This window comes from Lissotriton vulgaris, chromosome 1_1 (genome assembly GCF_964263255.1).
Source record: "Lissotriton vulgaris chromosome 1_1, aLisVul1.2, whole genome shotgun sequence".
In the NCBI taxonomy this organism is placed as follows: Eukaryota; Metazoa; Chordata; class Amphibia; order Caudata; family Salamandridae; genus Lissotriton; species Lissotriton vulgaris.
In genome coordinates this window covers 453,641,696-453,660,307 of record NC_141685.1, presented here as the reverse complement: position 1 = coordinate 453,660,307, position 18,612 = coordinate 453,641,696, and the positions used below count along the sequence as shown (strand labels likewise).

Genomic DNA, 18,612 nt, shown 5'->3' with positions numbered 1-18,612 from the left:
AGATTGACCCGTTGCACACATTTAGATTTCTTTCCGGCAAGCAGGCACCCTGGCAAGAAGGCTTGTTTGGCTGTCTGCCTCTGTCTTGGTTTCACAGCACAAGTGACTCCCTGCCTTACACCTCAGCTGAAGAATTTCAGTTCTCTGAATTAACCCTGTCCGGATGGTTATCTTTCCATAAAAAGTAGGGGAACTGTTTTTCTAAAATTAAAAATGCATAGAAAATAGAAAAATACAGCCAAGTGTCCTATCCCCTACCAAGCACCATGGAGTCCAAAGGGATTACCATTGGTCCATTTGCTGAATGTTGTACCTGCAGTTTTAGACAGTATCTTTATGAGCTGAAAGGCCAGCATCTGAAGCTGCACAAACACAACCTCACTAACACAATAAATCATCTACAAACATGATCGCAACTATGGCCCAAGTCTTTAAAAGAACATCATTGTACATACAAGTCCACCAACATTTAGTCCAGTGTTACCAGTAAATTTAGGAATTCCAGTAGCGTAGGTAGGGGGCCCCAAGAGAGGGGGTCCGGGTGGGGCAGAGCGCGGAGGCCAGTAAAGAGGGGGGTGGGGGGGTGTCAGGGTGTTTAGAAGGGGAACTGAGCCGGAGGCCGCCAAATCCCTGCCAGGGGCCGCCACACAAATATGTATCCATCCTCAGAGGATAAATATATTAAGGATATATATTGGTGTGGTGGCCCCTGGGGTTTGGTGGCCCTGTGCAGGTGCACAGCTTGCACATGCCTAAGGCCGGCCCTGATTGCACCAGAGAGACACATAATTGACTCATGGTTGGTGCAGTGGAGAATAGTGACGTGTATGTTTAGTACTACAAGGTCCCAGTCTGTGGCAGAAAGCACTGTGAACATGGAAGTCATTATTTTAATCAAGCATTACACTCAGCGCAAATTATTTTTATAACTGTCTTTTAAAAGCACACACTTCACAGCTTAGCTGGTAACTCTCTTACAATACCTCTCAAAAAGGTTAAATGTGTCATCAGGAAGCTTTAACTGGTTCCATCAATTAAAGCCAATACTGGGTTCCAAGCACCCTTTAGATTTGCAGATTGACCCGTTGCACACATTTAGATTTCTTTCCGGCAAGCAGGCACCCTGGCAAGAAGGCTTGTTTGGCTGTCTGCCTCTGTCTTGGTTTCACAGCACAAGTGACTCCCTGCCTTACACCTCAGCTGAAGAATTTCAGTTCTCTGAATTAACCCTGTCCGGATGGTTATCTTTCCATAAAAAGTAGGGGAACTGTTTTTCTAAAATTAAAAATGTATTTTACAGATCATGCCCATCAGATCCCCCCAACTCCGGCCACTGAGTGTGCAGCACTGCAAGTGGTGAGGCATCAGACCTTTAAAAACAAAAGTTAAATATTTGTGATTTTACTAAAGAGTGAGTTTCCGCTAAAAAATAACTGCCACTCGTGTAAAATGAATTTGTTGAATAATGACGAACTATATTTTCATGATCCAGGCGGAATCCTAATGTCTACTACTTTAAATGTAAATACGTAGGGATTTTTTCATGTTGTAAAAACATTTCTTGCCTAATACATCAAAGGCATATTGATACTATCCGGGCAGCATTTTCACCTCTTTAGTACCTGTGTTATACCAGAATCCAGTAATCAACATCTGAAAAGGTACATATTCAGGTTTTTTTTTAAGTGTCAGCTACTCCATTGTTCAAACTTTCGATTCGTTTGTGCTAATAAACAGATTTTTGTCGAAATTAACTGATTATCCAACAGATGGTGGATTAAGTAAAAAAAAAAAGCATCACAACCATAATTACACAGAAAAGCAGCAGCCACAAAATTGCTTAATTCGAGTGACTCTGATAGGATGCTATTTTTATGTATTTATTTGTTGAGAAGTTTTACAAAGTGCTACATTTCTGCTTTTGGACACTTAAAAGTAACAGCCCCGTGCATTTTTTTGTTTTTAATCTTTGCAAAAGTAAAACAAATACATGTGGTACCAGCATGAATGCTGAGCCCATGCGCCTTAAAATAACACAGCGAAACTGGATGGTAAGCAGTTTCTTTTTTCGTTCCCACAACAATGTTTAAATGACATGGTGTTTGCTTTGTCTTTTTCGCTGGAGACACGACTTTTAATGTATTTGTTTATTTATGAGATAAGCAGCTCTCTGGCTCTGACCTCTGAATGAAAAAAGACCACATACCATATGAGTGTGCCTGCCGCATGTGGGTTTTGTTAGCACTGCTACAAAGAAAAGCCAGTTAATGCACCTTAATTTTTATAGGGCAGCTGTGGATTCAAGTTTTATACGACGGACTCGAATACAAAAGTACCTCGCATTCTAAAAGGAAACATGTTTTTTGTGCATGATTCATTTTTGGGGCCATTAATATGTCTTTTTTTTCTTTCTAATATTTAAAGTCAGACCCTGCTAAATAAGATCCACCGGCCGAAAAGTCACGCAGGTCACAGAGCTCCATAATTCACATCTTGAAACATTTCTCCCATGTGGAACATTTTACTGGAGGAAAAAAGAAAACATTCGCATGAAATCCCCACATTTTGACTAATTAAATGTTGGCTGATTGCCAGTCAAGCAAATATTCTTTCTACTTTACCTTAAAGTTTCTAATCTAAAATATGTCAAGTCGCAGAAGTGTTGGGAGGTGTATAGGGGGTGGGGCTTATGCTTTTATTTCGGTTCTCTTTCTTTACCTTTGTCAAGGTCACTTGAAACGTTCCACAGTGAGGTAGGCATTAAATCAGCAGCGACTGTCAGCTCAGTTCCTGTGGAGGGAGAATAAAAGAAACACTTAATAAATGCATTTATAGACTGCTAAGGACCTGTTTGGGCTTTGTAAAGACACCAGCGCCATGAGCATGAATACTGACATTACAAAGAGTGCTAAGAGCTGAAGGGAGTGTTATCACACAGAGACAGACGCACACGCACACACACACACACACTCACCCAACCGAGGAGCACAAGTAGATATTTAGACACACAGATATAGAAGGACAAGCACACTCAAACATACACGCACCCACAAATTCAAGGGCATACATGTATACATCTACATGTGTGTCCGCACCCCCCCCCCCCCCAACACACACACACCGGGGCACACATACAGCATCCACTTCAAACTCATAACCATACATTCAGACAAATGCAAGCATAAACGGGCATACAAATACAATGGTCTATATACAAGGACACACACGAAAACACTATACCCATAAAAATACACACTCAAACACACACTCATACAAGCTAAAAATGAAGAGACATATTCATATACGGACACTCGAACACCCACAGATGCACTAAGACACACACACACACACACACACACACACACACACACACACACATTCTTGCTCCACACACAAAACAGTCATGTCACACTAACAGCTCCATAATAAACAAAGAAACCCTGACACACTAATCACAGTCATACAAACACAAGACACAGAAGGGCACACATGGACATTGACCCGCAAACATACAAGGACGCACACTCAGGCATACACAGATAGGAACAAATGCAAACGCACAGAGAATTCAAGCACCGTACATACATACATACAAGGACATAAATGCATCCTTCTTCCTCTGTGCACACATAGACACCCAGACACAAATAACTTGTTGATTTAAACATGATCAACACAGCTATGCAACAATGCATTCCCCAAGGGCCTGATGTACGACCATTCCATTTTGTAAGTTGCAAACTGCGACGTTTTGCGACTCGGAATTTGTGACACGCAAAATGGAATGTACAATAGTGTATCAGACACTGTTTGTGATTCCTAATGGGGTTGCTAAAGACCTACCTCTTTAATATCAATGAGGTAGGTCACAATTTGCGACCCCATAGCAATCTCACATATCACAGGGATGGTGCCCTGCTGGGGACAGCAGACTACCATGTCTGTGTTTCCTTTTTAAATAAGTAACATTTTTTTCAGATGATACCCGTTTTTCTGAAAGGAAAACGGGCTGCGTTTAAAAAATAAAAAAAATAAACGTTTTGTTTAATGGCGTGCAGTGGTTCGTGGGACCACTGCTCACTCTTAAAAATATGTTTGCATAAATTAACTACGGAGAAGAGGTTCCCTTGGAACCCCTTCCTGTTTGGCACTGGCTTACCACCTACCTAAAGTAGGTGGTAACTGTGATTGCTTTGCTAACACATTTGCGGTCGCAAAACAATCGTACATACCAGTGCGACTCTCTTAGGAAGGGACGCCCTTGGCACACCCCTTCCTAATAGTGAGGAGCAAACCCTATTTTGTGAGTTGGTAATAGGTTACCAACTCTCAAAATATAATTTCTACATACCACAACCCTTTTTAGTGGTCGGTGACAAATGGGCTGATTTCCCGCTTGTGGACACTAAAAAGGGTCGTACATCTGGACCTACATCCCTACGCACAGACATACATCACCAAGAACCTGATTGAACTCCATTGTCGCCCCTTTGTGGTATGCACATTCAAAACTGCTGCATTATCCACAAAAGTTTTACAACCAGCACTCATGCTTATCTTGCAGACAAGCTCCCCATCTCTGCTGTATCTCGGCACAAGAACACCACCAGACTGCAGACTAAGAAGTGCAAAAAGATTGAAACAAGACAGCAGGCCTTTTCTATCTATGCATCCAGGGTCTGGGACAATATTCCTGTACTTATCAGGGCCACTCCTATTTAGGAAGAGTTGAATGCTCACCTCTTTAAAAAGAACACTACATTACAACACATTAACAAATCTCAACCCTGCTTAACTCCTCTTAATTATTGGCTTTATGCTTGTCTTGACAATACACTGCTCTCCCCTGCCTTTTGGCTAGGTTTGCACTATAGAAACATCAAATACATAAATATATACTTGCATCTGCACAATAGACAAGGACACACTGAAACGACCACTTGCCCATAAAATCACATACCCACCTCGTGCTCATATACATTCAACACACAGAAAGACACAAACACATACTTTGCCCTCAAATAAAATGCACACACAGAAAAAAAATTTCACTCATAAGCACAAATACAGACATCCACACACACACACACATCTGATAGTCACAATGCACTTCAACACACACATTATCACAAATGTTGAATGATACAAAACAACTGGTAGGTTTGAACCAAAAGGCTCATTCATAAAGTTATTTGTGAATCCAAATGCCTTGATCGTGAGTGAATGACAAAATCACGATCTGTATATATTTATACAGACGATCTACAATTACCAGAGTGGAAAACAGAAGGAAATACCTTATACTTGAACACTGTGTAGGTTAAGAAATATCTCCATATGGAAGAATATTTCTCTTTGGAGGGAAATAAGAATTTTGTTGGGAAGATGTTCAGATCCCCCAAATGTATTGGACTTTCGTCTGGGTGGAGAATCCAGAAAGATGTGATAAGTGTCGGTGGAGTAATCATACAGTCCCCAAAAAGTGAGAGGCTCTACACGAATATCTGGTTTAAATCTACTATTAAATTTCTGCCATCTAAAAATCTTTTGCAAAAGGTGCTAGGACCTTTTATTTCAGTTTCACCATTTTTTAAATGGAAAGTACGCATTCATAAAGAAGAGACACATTTGTTTATTCAAGCAGCAGTTCAACGACCCCCATATAGTTTTTAATGAAAACATGTCATCAAAATGGGTAAGAATTGTTATTAAGAAATAATGCCTATACAAATATTCTGCTCCCGTGTAAAATCTTCAGTGCTTTGAAATGCAAATGTCAAGTTTATTTTGTAAATGATACCGCTATACAACTAACACCATTTGTCAGAACTTGGAACTTACAGAAAATATAACTTTTACTTTTGTATAGTGGGGGGAAAGGATCCAGTTGGTCCGTTGGCCCTTAAAACTTATAAGGGTGTTGACATTGATGACATCAAAAAAGTCGGTCAAAAACGTATCCTTCAATAGCTGAGAGATCTAATATTCTATTTTTAGGGTTAAAAATACATATGTTACATTTAGCACTTTATTGACATACCCCTTGCTTTTGAGCAATAATCCTTAGCATGCATCTGTCAAGTTGTGATTTTGTGCATTAGATATTATTAATATGAATATAAATAAGCAGCTCTCATAGCGATCAGTCTCAAATATTCAGAGCCAATAGCAAGATCATAAGGTATGTTTCTTCCTTTCAATATGGCTTTGTTTGTAGGATTGCAGCCATCTATTGGTTATGTTCTTTTGACTGAAGTACGAAGTTGGCTGTGAAAATCGGTATATAAACACCCAGTTACATGGGCTTGTGAACACCCAATTGACTGCATTCCAAATTGTCTATCATTCCTTTAATTCTGTTCCTCCAAATAAATTCAAACTGCCCATCAATCAGTTTTAGAAAAGGGGGTGGTGATGAACAGAGTGTCTGAATTAAGCAGACCACTCGTACCCAGTCCAAAGATCAGGGCTTGATCCATCACCGTTATTTAGCTCACTGCACCATCCCAGCTCAGAACCTGGCTATATGAAAATTAGTCTGTCCCTGGCCCAGTGCATCATGGGAACAGTGCAGACCAAACTACCAAGCCAATTCTTCACCGGAAAGGAGACAAGCTTCCGGGGACCGGTTTCTGGCATTCAGCCGTCGTCGGCCCGGCTTGCTTGAATCCTGATGGTGCAGTGAGCAAGGGACTCATGTCTGAGTATACCCTGCCACACCTATAGTGGCCAAAAACGATTCAGAAAAGGGGGTGGTGATCTCTTGACTAGGTGAGAGTATTCTGCTTAATTCAGAAACTCTGTCCATCACCACCCCTTGTTGTTAAACATCAATCAGTTTTGGCATTCAGTCTAGTCATTCCATACTGACCACTGTAGTCTCTTTTCCACAGCTGTGCCCCACTCCTCCAGCTGCATGTTATAACCACTACAATCACACCCTGTGCTCAGTAGTGTGGGCCAAAACTATGGGACTCAGTCACACATTTGACAGTGGGTCCATGAAATGTAGACTAGTCGTACGAGTTCACAGTTATAAAAATGCCGCTGCCAAGTAGGGCCAGCTGAGGGTGCAGGTCTCCATGAAGTGAGGATCTGATGAACCCCAGCTTCACTTACCCCCTCCATCAGTTTTACGATATCTTTGGTGCTTGATTTATTTCTTCCTTTCCTCCATGTATCTGAGAGCTTCAGTAAGCGGTCCTACGACTGTTCGAATTTCTCTCTCTCCTTCTCTCTGGCCAATTCATCTAGTTGCTTTGAGTCACCGGTCAACTCTTTACTGATAACCCTTAGAATCAACTCACATTTCTTTTGTTCACATCTGCCTAATTACATATGTCAGGCTTTGTTAGCTTGTTAAGGACTTTCATGAAAGACGATGTAATTAAAAATTCATATGAAGTGCAAGTCCTAGGCGTGTATCCTTCCTCTCATATACCCTACATCTTTCAGTCTCTTTTTGCTTTTTCCAAGCACTCTAAAATAACAACTCATTTAGTTTTAGTTCTGTCCCTTTATGGCACTAGATTTAAAACTAAACATATTTATTGAAGTATTATATTTTCTGTATTGAAATCAAAACATTGAAGTGCTCAAGAAAAATACTGCTTACAGATATCATAAATGGGAAAAATATGAAGGGCTAGCTACTTAAAAAGAAATGGAAATATATAACTTAATTTTGTACCATAAAACTGTGTTCTAGTACATTGCGGAAAATATCATGCCAATTTTTTGAAAAAAAATATTTGTATGTAAAGCGAAGAGATTTAAGGATGTACCAAAAACTATGTCCTTCTGCAGAGTCAGTGAACGGTGGGGGTTTTATGTGGATATCTTGTTTCAAAATTCTTTTTTGAAAGACAATAAACCCTGTGGTTTGCATTAAAGGATTTTGATTTAATTCCCAGCGCTGTAGTGGTAAGTCCAAACCTACCCAAAGTGTACTTTTAAATCCTATTCTTCAAAGCACACCCTGGGAAGTACCAGACCTTCTTAACTGTTCTAAGTCAATAAATGATGTTATCTTTTGAACGCTTTGCATCTGGAATCCCACCATGAAAATTTGTTGAAATATTATTTGTCTGATTGACTTTACAAGACCCTTATCATGATTGTGAGTATTCAGTTAGCCAAAAATGCTTTTATCTCTTTTTTTCCTACCTACTGAGAGGCTAGTCGTATCAGACTTTCCAAAGAAACTAAGGTGATACCATGGATACGGCCACTTTATGATTAATCACTGCATGCCACAATGTTACACTGAATTCTCTTGCACCTTTAACACCTTTAATCAGTCAGGTACCCAGTGACTGATTAAAGAAGCTTACGTTCATTGGGTGCTACGTCTACGGCTTGCCTTTCTTCTATTAGTGTTCAATAGAAATATGCTCTTAACTCACCACTTTAGGGCCGGATTTTGGCTTTCTACTAAGGGACTGCCTTATTACCCTCCCATCTTTCATCTGTAATTAGATGTCCCACTTATCTAAGGTCCTAAGCACAGCAGTTTCAAAGGTTTATTATTGCCCACTCAAATGGGAAGTAAGTTGCTGCAAGGCTGATGTCAGCCATTACGATAATTTCAGAATTGTTTGTGGAATCAATTGAGGAAAGTATGTTACTGCTGTCTTGTATTGAGCCCACATGAAACCAATCAGACATGTTCCTAATGCATTGCTGTCAGTGGACACATTGGTGGGAGTGCAATGATTCTTCGCTAACTTAAGCATGATCACCCCTACATGCCTTTGGCTCTTTAAGAATTGGTAGTGAAATGTTTTGCACCAATCTACTGAGCAATCATAAAATGGTTTTATTCACTGCAGATTTGAAGTGGCCATTGTGCCACTCAGGCATTTTCCAGCAGTGCTAGAGGCTAGGTGCTCGTTTCAGAGTAGGATGGGTCACCATCAACTAACTCTGCCCCACATAACCTCATCAAGCCAGTTTCACCTACTGTGTAGGGCTGTCTTCAACATTTTTGCCAGGTGTGATTTTGGTTGCATGTATGATCCTGGTTCTCCGTCCCAACAGTGGCGGCTTCTCTGCTAAGGCGGAGGAGCGTCACCCCACATAAAAAATAAGATGATAACAATATAACAATATTGTCATTTTATTTTTACGGTACTGGTATAGTTTTGTTTAAGGGGCTGGGTGGGGCGGGGCAGAGCTGTCAGCCAGCAGGGGGAGGAATGGTATGTGCACTTAAGTGTGCATGACGGTAAGGCTGAACATCTCGGATCAGCCAAATCGTCATGCTCACATTGCATGTTCTCCACCCAGGCCTGGGTGGAGAACATGCCCAGGTTCCCACTTCCTCTCTGAGCGCCGAACCACGTGCTCAGACCAATCACGATGCTGCTATCAGCAGCGTTGTGATTGTACCCCAGGGGAGCCTGGGTGCTTCCTGTTCCTGAGTCATCGAAGGAGGAAGAAGAACGGAGGCAGGGTGGCTGTCAGGTAGGAACCATTTTCTTTTTTTACCCCTCCCCTGCCTGCCTCCCCTATAGTTCTATACTAATGTTTAAATAGAGTTCAAAATAAGCAAAGGGCTTTTCCCTTGGGAGCTTGGCATTGTGAATAGTACACTGTTTTTCTCTGCACTGTCAAGCATAAGCAGCTCTATTTTAGATCTCTGGGCAAAGGAATCTTTCTTTTGTCCAGAAAACATAATGGTGTAGACATTTGAGATGTTGGATTGACTTCTTAAATGCTTCCCAGGTTCAGGTAGGTGTGAGTCTTGTGTGTATTTAAAGTTGTAGGTGGAGTTGTTTTAGCAGCTGGGCAGAAGGTCTTCAGGGCCTACCACAGACTTTCAAGAGCAGGGTTAGTATGTCATGTTTTAATTGGTGTCAAGAGTTGGTGTCAAGAGTGAGTCCTATACAGGGAATTAGTTCAGCATTGTGTTGAAGTCAGGCATGGACATTCTGAAGAATGTTTATAGAGCTGAAGCTGAGACAGTCTTTGCCAGCAGGTAGATAGCTTTAGTACTTATAATTTTCTGTATGTGGACGAGGCTCATTGGCTGGAAAGTGGACGGAGAGGAATGAAGAATAGAGGGGCAAGTGAGGAGATAGAGGAAAATTGTGTAGTTGGAAGTCATGGTATTTTCAATTTCTTTGAATTGAAGAAGACTTGTGATGAGTTTTGGATGTGTGTGTATTTGTGCAATTTTAATAGTCCATTAGTTTGTTTTGCCGGTTTGCTGATCCACGTGGTCGACTAAAATGTCTTAAGTACCTCTATTGATAACAAAAAACAAAAAACAAAAACGGGAACTGCGGATGTTAGAAATCCTGGCGTGTTTATATAATTGGTTATGTTTTTCTCTGTGGCATTCCTCAATGTTACGCCGCCCGGCCTCCGGGATGTGGGCCAGAAGGCTGTGTCTTATCCTGAATGTGGACTTTGGTCAAATTCGAATCAAAATTCCTGTGTTTTGGATGGGCCTGGAATATGTCTTTTATGTTCTTGTTTTTTGCAATAAACATATTTAAAAAAAAAATAGTACCTCTATTGATGCTGTTCAATAGACACCGAAAAACACACAGCACATCAGAAACACATTTGTTATAATATTGTGTAAAGTGTCATTCAGCATTACATATGGTGAGCTATAAGGCATGTTTTCAAAAGCATTAACTACTCTTTCATGAGCCATGTTTTAAACCAGAGCTTGATTCATTATATCATATTCACGGTGATAACTAGCTAGATTCATGGAAGGAAAACTATGCAGCAGTTACCCCTAACACTGATAACCAATCCATGGATTTTTAAATTATTAGCAGGAACAAACTTAGGACAGCAGTACGAGGCATGGTAAATGTCATGCACAAACTATGTTATTTTAAATAATATTACTAAAGAGAATATATCAGAATTGCGAAACTCAATACTGTTTCACTCTAAAAAATGTACATGTTAGGTGTATTGTAGACATAAGCAGTAGTAGAACATTTGTCTACTTCTCTGAGATGGAAACTTTGCAGATGGTGTATCTTTTTAGGTGTTGCCTTTAGACAGATTTAGCTGTTTTGCTAGCCTAATGTTTACAAAAAAACATAAAACTCCATCTAGAACTCTTGCACCACCAATTGCTTATACCTTGTAAGGAGTTTATAAAGAGTAGCCATTTTGCATTTTACTCTACTTTGCTATCCTTCGCACCCGGATGCCACCCACTCATGCATTCCTCTTCATCTAGAAACCATGGCCTTGCCAAGACTGCAGAAGATCATATTTGAGGAGATGGAGATTGAGGCCTTAGCAGAGGAGTTGGTGAAGGGGAAGCCAAGGCTCAGTGTGTACCTCTTATTTAGGATCAGCTGCAATGTGCATGGCAAAGTTTGGAGAGAGATCACAAATTAAGTTAACACTATGTCTTCTTATTCTTGTAATGCAGATGACGGGCAGTATTGCCAAATCCTTGCTGCCTATGGAAGACAGGACATGCCTCTTTCTAGAGAACTCACATTTATATTTGTGGTATTTCTAAAGTGCATTAAACCAGAAAGCACCAAAGCGCTATGAACAGAGGAGAAGAAAGTGAACTGTGGCAACCCGAAGCAGATAAACCTACTATAATACAATCCCTAAAAGAAGCCTAGTCCACAAAAAGCCATATTTTAATTTGCTTATGGGGCAGCAGGTGCAAGCTCAGGTTCCAGGGAGGGAGTTTCACAGCCTGGCAGCCTCCACTGTCAAAGCAGGTCCCCCCCACCTGGCTTTATTACATCGTGGGACCACTACCTTATGGTGTCCCGCTGATCTCAGAGGTCTCCTGGGGACATAGCAGTTCAGGGTTGTCCTAAGATAGCTCTAACCTTGAAAGTTGAGAGCTTTATGCGCCAAGCAAAGCCCTTTAAAGGACATTCATTTCTTAATTGGTAGCCCGTGAAGGGATCTCAAACCTTCCCTGACCGAGGAGTGTTTGGACACTCCCACGACCAATTGTGTTGCTGCATTCTGAGTGATTTGTAGCTTGTTTAATGAAATTCAGTTGATGCCTGAACACAGGGCATTGCAGTAGTTTAGGTGGGAGGTGATGAGTGCAATGACAACTGGTACCTTGAGGTCATTCGGAAGAAGAGGCAGCCTTTTCTTCAAGAGCCTAATCATCAAAAAACAAAAACTCACTGTTCTATTGACCTGGGTGTTGAATGTCAAGGTGTTGTCAAACATCACACACAGGTTTTATGGCCATCACCGCTGGTACATGGAAGGTACCACAAGTATCTGGCTACCAAGGGTGAGTCCAGATTGAACTGTCCAATCCAAACACCATGATTCAGTTTTCTCCCCATTTTTTTTAGCCAGTTCTCACTCTTCCACCTGCTAATCTCCTACATACAAGCCCTAAGCCTGTCCGCTACCTCTTCCCAATTATCGGAGATGGGAACGATCATCTGGTTGTCGAGCATACCAGTTTCACTAGAGGGGCGACATATAAGTTCAGTCAGTCAGTCAGAATACTTTATTTCGATAAATCAATATCATAAAAATACAATAGTACTATACAGAGCATACATAAAATACATTATTTATACACAGTAAAAGCAGAATACTAAACCAGTTAAAAATTTCCCAAAAATTTCATAGGGTAAGATCATAATAAAAAGAATAAAAACATCAGTCATTTTGGTTACCCTGACTATCATTTTTCACAGTGCAGACATTATACAGAATTACATCCAAACTCATTTAGGAGCAATCAATCATTTTCCTATTCCTAGTCCTAACAGCACCCACTAGAAAACTAGCAACATGGAAAATGTTCCTGGGGGTCTGTAATAATTGCAAGTACAAGAGGGCAGGCTTGACCTGCAAGAACCCCACCTCTTAAGTATTGGAACCAGGAATTTCATCCTTAATTCCGTGTAGTGACCACAGAACATCAAAAAGTGCATTGTGCTCTGAATGGAAAAGTTGTCACAAGAACACAGCATTGCATTTTCGGGGGTACTCCAGTTGGGAAAGTAGCCTAGATTCAGATGAATCATGATAAAACGAAAACGGGTTAAAAAAAACCTATGGTACGGACGGTTCACCACATTGAGGTAGATTTCAGGTCCTAGTGGGCTAGTTATAATGAGATTAGCCCTTACAGTGTTTTTTTTTAATTCTAGTTCCTCTCTCTCCAGAGTCAACATTTGTGCCATTGCTCCCTTGATTAGTGCAATGTCCTTCGATGTTATTGACTCTGGTGAGGAGAAAAGGTCTGGTCTCCCTAGTTTAAAAAGACTGATTTTAATGTATGTCAGTCACTGAATCTTATTGTAGTTATCTAATAGGAGACAATCTTTCATGATAATGTGCTTAAGGGGATTTCCTGATTTAGCCAGGTCTTCATCCAGCATATTAGAGGAGCCATTCTTATCATGTCAGAAATAAAGCCTACCCCAAGTTCAGAATGGATAGGGTATGAGGGAGTAGACTGTGGCACTGAAAGGACAGATCTCATGAATTTATTTTCGGTTATCTGTAAACAATCTGGGGCACTGTAGCCCCATATTGAGCTACCGTATGTGGCTACTGCGAGGCATTTCGCTTTATATATCTTCATTAGTGCTACTATAGGCCTTGCCCCCAGTTTTTTTGTGAAACCCTGGAGTGCAAAGGGTCCGAGAGTTCATGATCAAGGAGGTATTTGGCAAGTTCCTGGTGTAGATTAGACCTGGGCAGTGAACTCCGCCCGTTCACAGAGATTGCTGAGTTTTCTGCACTCCCCGCTCCACGGAGCTCCCGGAGTGCAGAAAACTCCACTACACGTAGTGCAGCAGTGTTTTGTTCCTCACTCATGCTAGCCAACTGTAAGTTGGGGAGTGCAATCTGCCGCTCAGGTAGAATTTCTACTTGAGGGGCAGGAAGATCAGCGCGAATGGCAGTTTGCGCTGCACTCCGCCACTTGCGGAACTCCACAGAGATTTTTGCCACTGCGCGTATGCAGATCGCCGGAGTCATCATCAGGCTTCTTCTTCAGAGGGATGACAATTGCCTTGTTCCAGCCCTGTGGGCACATCCTGGTTTCCAGGACCTCTGAGTAGATCTTCTCCATAGCCTCAGCCACAGCGGACGGGCGCAGCGGGCGCGCCGGCGGCGCGCCGAAGGCGCGGCAAAGGCAAGTCCGTCTGCGCCCGTCCGCGCCGGGACCGGGCCAAGGGCCACAACCCCTGTCCTTTCACTCTCATACAATCGTAGTACGCTACTGGAGCTCTGTCCCACCTACGCCCCCCTCTGTACCAAATTCGATCTATTACATAGGCCCTTGGAGGATAAAATACAATGCTCTCACTGCAATATCGCTCTCGCCATTAACAATTCTACCACCTTAGCTAAAACTTTAACATCTGAGAGAGAGAAGCACGTTACTATGGCACTCATTAATGCGCGATCCTTGAGCAAACACTGCCAAGAAATAGCCGACCTTATCAGCGATTTTAACTTAGATGCTCTCTACATCACAGAAACATGGACGGATGAGGCATCTGCCCCCGACTTTGTTACGGCAGTTCCTCCAGGCTATAATGCCTATCGGCAAGATAGGGCCATAAAGAAAGGAGGTGGGTTAGCCATCATAGTAAGAGACCAATTTGAGGTCCGCTTCTCGCCTATTCCTACCACATCATGTGAAGCTATACATTTCAATATAAAACTCACCCCAACTTATAATTTCAAGGGAGTACTCCTTTATCGACCCCCCGGGACCAGATCAGCGTTCCTTGCTAAATTAAGCACTATCACTGAGTCCATGGTTACAGAAGAGTCCACCACAATTATGGGCGACTTCAATTTTTATTTGGAGCAAATTAATGACAGGGATACCATTGCCCTTACATCAGACTTAGAAATAATGGGTCTCAGACAATTGGTCACGACTCCTACCCATCAGGCAGGTCACACGCTGGATGGAATTTTTACAAATGCGGAAGGCTTATGCATAACCACAGTTCTTCCCATGACCTGGACAGACCACTCAGTCATACTTAGCAGCCTAACTATTAAAGGCCCGTTGAGGAAGAAGGCTGTTCACTCGAAAATAGGCACGTTTAAAGCATGGAAGGACATTAACCCTAATGACCTAACGGTGCTTTAAAACAACACCAGCCCTGACCTATCCAGTGATCCTAGTATTGCAACTTACCAATTCCAGAAATGGTTGGGCGATGCCACGACTCAGTTGGCACCTACCAAATCTCTTTCAAGAAATAGAAGTATGCCAACGGCCCAGTGGTACACAGAAGAACTAAAAACCCAAAAACAACTAACTAGGAATAGGGAAAGGCACTGGCGAAGAACCTATGACAGCGAAAACAAGGAAAAATATAAAAAAGCCCTTGCTTCCTACAAAGCAATGATAATAGCAGCAAAAAAAGCATTTTTTCTCACTTCATATAGAGAATGCGAAAAATTCGAGTAAGCAACTGTACAACATTGCTAAAACCCTTTCCGGTAACACACAGGACCTTAATCCGCCCCGTCACAATCATTGTGTGACGCCTTATCCAAGTTCTTCTTCGCGAAGGTAAACGACATATACCAAGCCTTCAACTCAGACCCTGGCAGCAGTAGTGTTACTACCTCCATGATCATATTAAAAAATACCATGACTAGTTTTAAACCCCTAACCACTGACCAAATAAAGGGCATAGTTAAATCAATCAAAGCTGGGTCAGCCCTGGATCCATGTCCAACTTCTGTGATCGCCATGGTACCAGATATAATCATCCCTATCATTACTCATGTTTGTAATACAATACTGACATCTGGAATCTATCCTGATTCTTTAAAAAATACGCTGATCAAAACCCTGCTTAAAAAGCCTAGTCTAGATAAGGGAGAACTAAAAAACTATCGGCCTATAGCGAGTCTCCCTTTTCTAGCTAAAGTTACAGAAAAGGCTATGAATCAGCAGCTGTCGGAATACATAGAAAGTAACAACTTGTTGGATGACACCCAGTTCAGTTTCCGTAAATACCACGGTACGGAAACCGCTCTCATCAAAGCGGCAGATGACATTAGAGTCATCCGCGACCAAGGAGGAACAGCATTGCTGGTCCTTTTAGATCTCTCAGCAGCCTTCGACACGGTCGACCACAAGATCTTGGTCGACCGTGTCGAAAAGATGGGTATTCAGTTCACTGCGAGAGACCTACTTGCTTCCTTCTTGGCCAACAGAACCCAGGCGGTTACACTGGGTCCTTTCCAATCGGCCAATCTGTTGTTACCATGTGGGGTTCCTCAAGGCTCATCCCTAAGTCCGACACTATTTAATATATATGTGTAGGACCTTGCTAGTGTCATCAAAGCATACGGGATGAGCCTAACCTCATACGCCGACGACACTCAATTGGTGCTGGCCATCAAGGGAGACGGGCAGGAAGTGGCAGTGCGGTTCCAAAATGGGATGATTGCTATTGGTGAGTGGGTGGCAAGAAATTGCCTGAAGCTCAATTCCGATAAAACGGAGGTGGTTATCTTTGGCACCCTTTCACCAGTCTGGTCTGCAGCTTGGTGGCCATCGGCTTTAGGCACTCCACCTTGCCCCACCTCTAAGGTTAGAAACTTAGGAGTAACATTCGATGACCAGCTTAATTGTATGGCTCACGCAAATAAGGTGGCAGCCAACGCCCATTTCAAGCTCAGAATGATAAGGAAAATCATACCTTATCTACCAGACACTGCCGCCAAGACGTTAGTCACCTCCCTGGTCCTGACATCATTAGACTATTGTAATGGTCTCTTTCTTAATGCACAAAACAGAGTTACCAAAAAGCTGCAGACCGTTCAGAATGCGGCTGCACGCGTACTGTCCAAAAAACCTAAATTTGCACCCATTTCGGATACCTTGAAAAGCTACCATTGGTTAACTATCCAAAACAGGATAAAGTTCAAATCATTGTGCACAGTTTATAAAATACTGCAGGATCAAGGACTGCGTTTCCTTAAAGATCAACTAATTCCCTATAATCCGTCCGGAACACTCCGATCCACTTCACTTAACCAACTAGTGGTCCAACGTAGCAGAACAGTCTCCTGGGGTGACCGCCGCTTTCTAGTCGCGGCTCCTAAAATTTGGAACACTCTACCACACCATATAAAAACAAGCCCCTCGTTCCTTCAGTTTAGGAAAAAATTGAAAATGTGGTTATTCAACCAGTAAATTCAGCTTTTGGGTTTACTTCCTCATCTGTTCAGGGAGAGACATTATTGCAGTTTAGCGCCGAGACGCCCACGGGTAATTGTATGCGCTCTATAAATGTCAGTAAATAAATAAATAAATAAGGTCTGCAACCAACTGCCGTTCCCTTGGCGGACTTTGGTTGTCCAGAGAGCCTGACGTGGTACTAACTCACAAGGTCTTGATCTTAGATGCAGGTAATGGGGAGAACCGGTTAAAAACTGGAGGTGAGGTGTTCTAAAACTGCCCCGTCCTCACCACAGAATAACCGAATCTCAGAATCAACTGTACCATCTTCTGAAGCCAGGAAATATGAGTGGATCTTCATAATTTTCTCTTACAAAAACTAGGCTACTTTGTAGCAAAATCTTTGTGAGTTCTCAACATCTTGAAATGTCAGAGTTGACATAAGGGTGTGCATTGTGTTGAAGAGTTCTTTCGGGAACTTAATGGCCGACCTTATCCTCTGGCAGAAGTATGCGACTGGGTGAATGGTGAGAAACTTACAGAGTCTGTACAAATTCAGTGGCAGGAGTCTCAGGCTGTATTCTGCCATCAGATCCAGAAGAGGAAAGACATCAGGGCAACCCACCATATGGCACTGTACTTGGTGACGAAGTAGGCCACTTAGATGTTCACAAGCCCATGAGCTGTAGAATCTCAATAGATACATGGCAGGCGAACATGTGGCCATAATGGCAGCTACTCAAATCTAAACGTGAGCCCTTGCGGATTGTGGTGCTAGCTAAGCTTATTTTAGGATTTTAGTGTAGCTGATGAGTTAGTTTGGGAGCAGGGCAGTAGGACAAAGCTGCCAGGGAACTGAACTAGCTGGGGCTAGGGTAGGAGGTAAGATAAGGTAGATAGGTGAGGGCTAATCCTAGAATGTAGTTGTAAGTAATGGGTTAATTTGGGAGGAGGTGTGGATATGTTAAAGGTGGGCGGGCTTCAAATCAATATTTTGGATGCTTTTGAGTGCAATCTATAAATAAGAGTCCACCCAAGACGATGCTTCACATTGAGGAGAGTGGTTCACTGGCTTGTCAATCAGCAAAGAGAAATTCAAGTATGAGATAAGAATTGCTGCCTTCCCTTAGGCCCTTAGACCTGTTGGGGTTTTGAAAGAATCTTGATGGTATCACATAATGTCCACCTGCTTAATGGTTGATGATATCTTCAATATTATTTTATGCATGCTGCTTGTGCTATGCCTACTGATGTACATATATTTAAAGGAATACCGAGGACCCTGTTACTATGGAGCTCATGTTGTATGCACTCAGAATGTGATAAGAAGATTAGACTCTTACGTGTGCGTGCTTTGTTCTAGCATTACTCTGTGCTCATAACACTGTGCTTTGTTATGATGAACAAATGCACTAATTGTCATTATTAGGAAATCCTTAGTGACTATGGATGCATGGCGC

At 42.0% G+C, this 18,612-nt stretch overlaps 1 protein-coding gene across 1 annotated transcript in view; it reads right to left on the bottom strand.

The window, feature by feature from the left end:
* The window catches only part of ROR1 (ROR family WNT receptor 1), a 689,389-nt gene that overhangs the window by 248,352 nt on the left and 422,425 nt on the right, over window positions 1-18,612 (bottom strand). Inside the window, exon 2 of the mRNA XM_086953588.1 lies at window positions 2,719-2,790. Coding sequence (XP_086809714.1) covers window positions 2,719-2,790 — 72 coding nt within the window. The remainder of the gene's footprint in view (window positions 1-2,718; window positions 2,791-18,612) is intronic.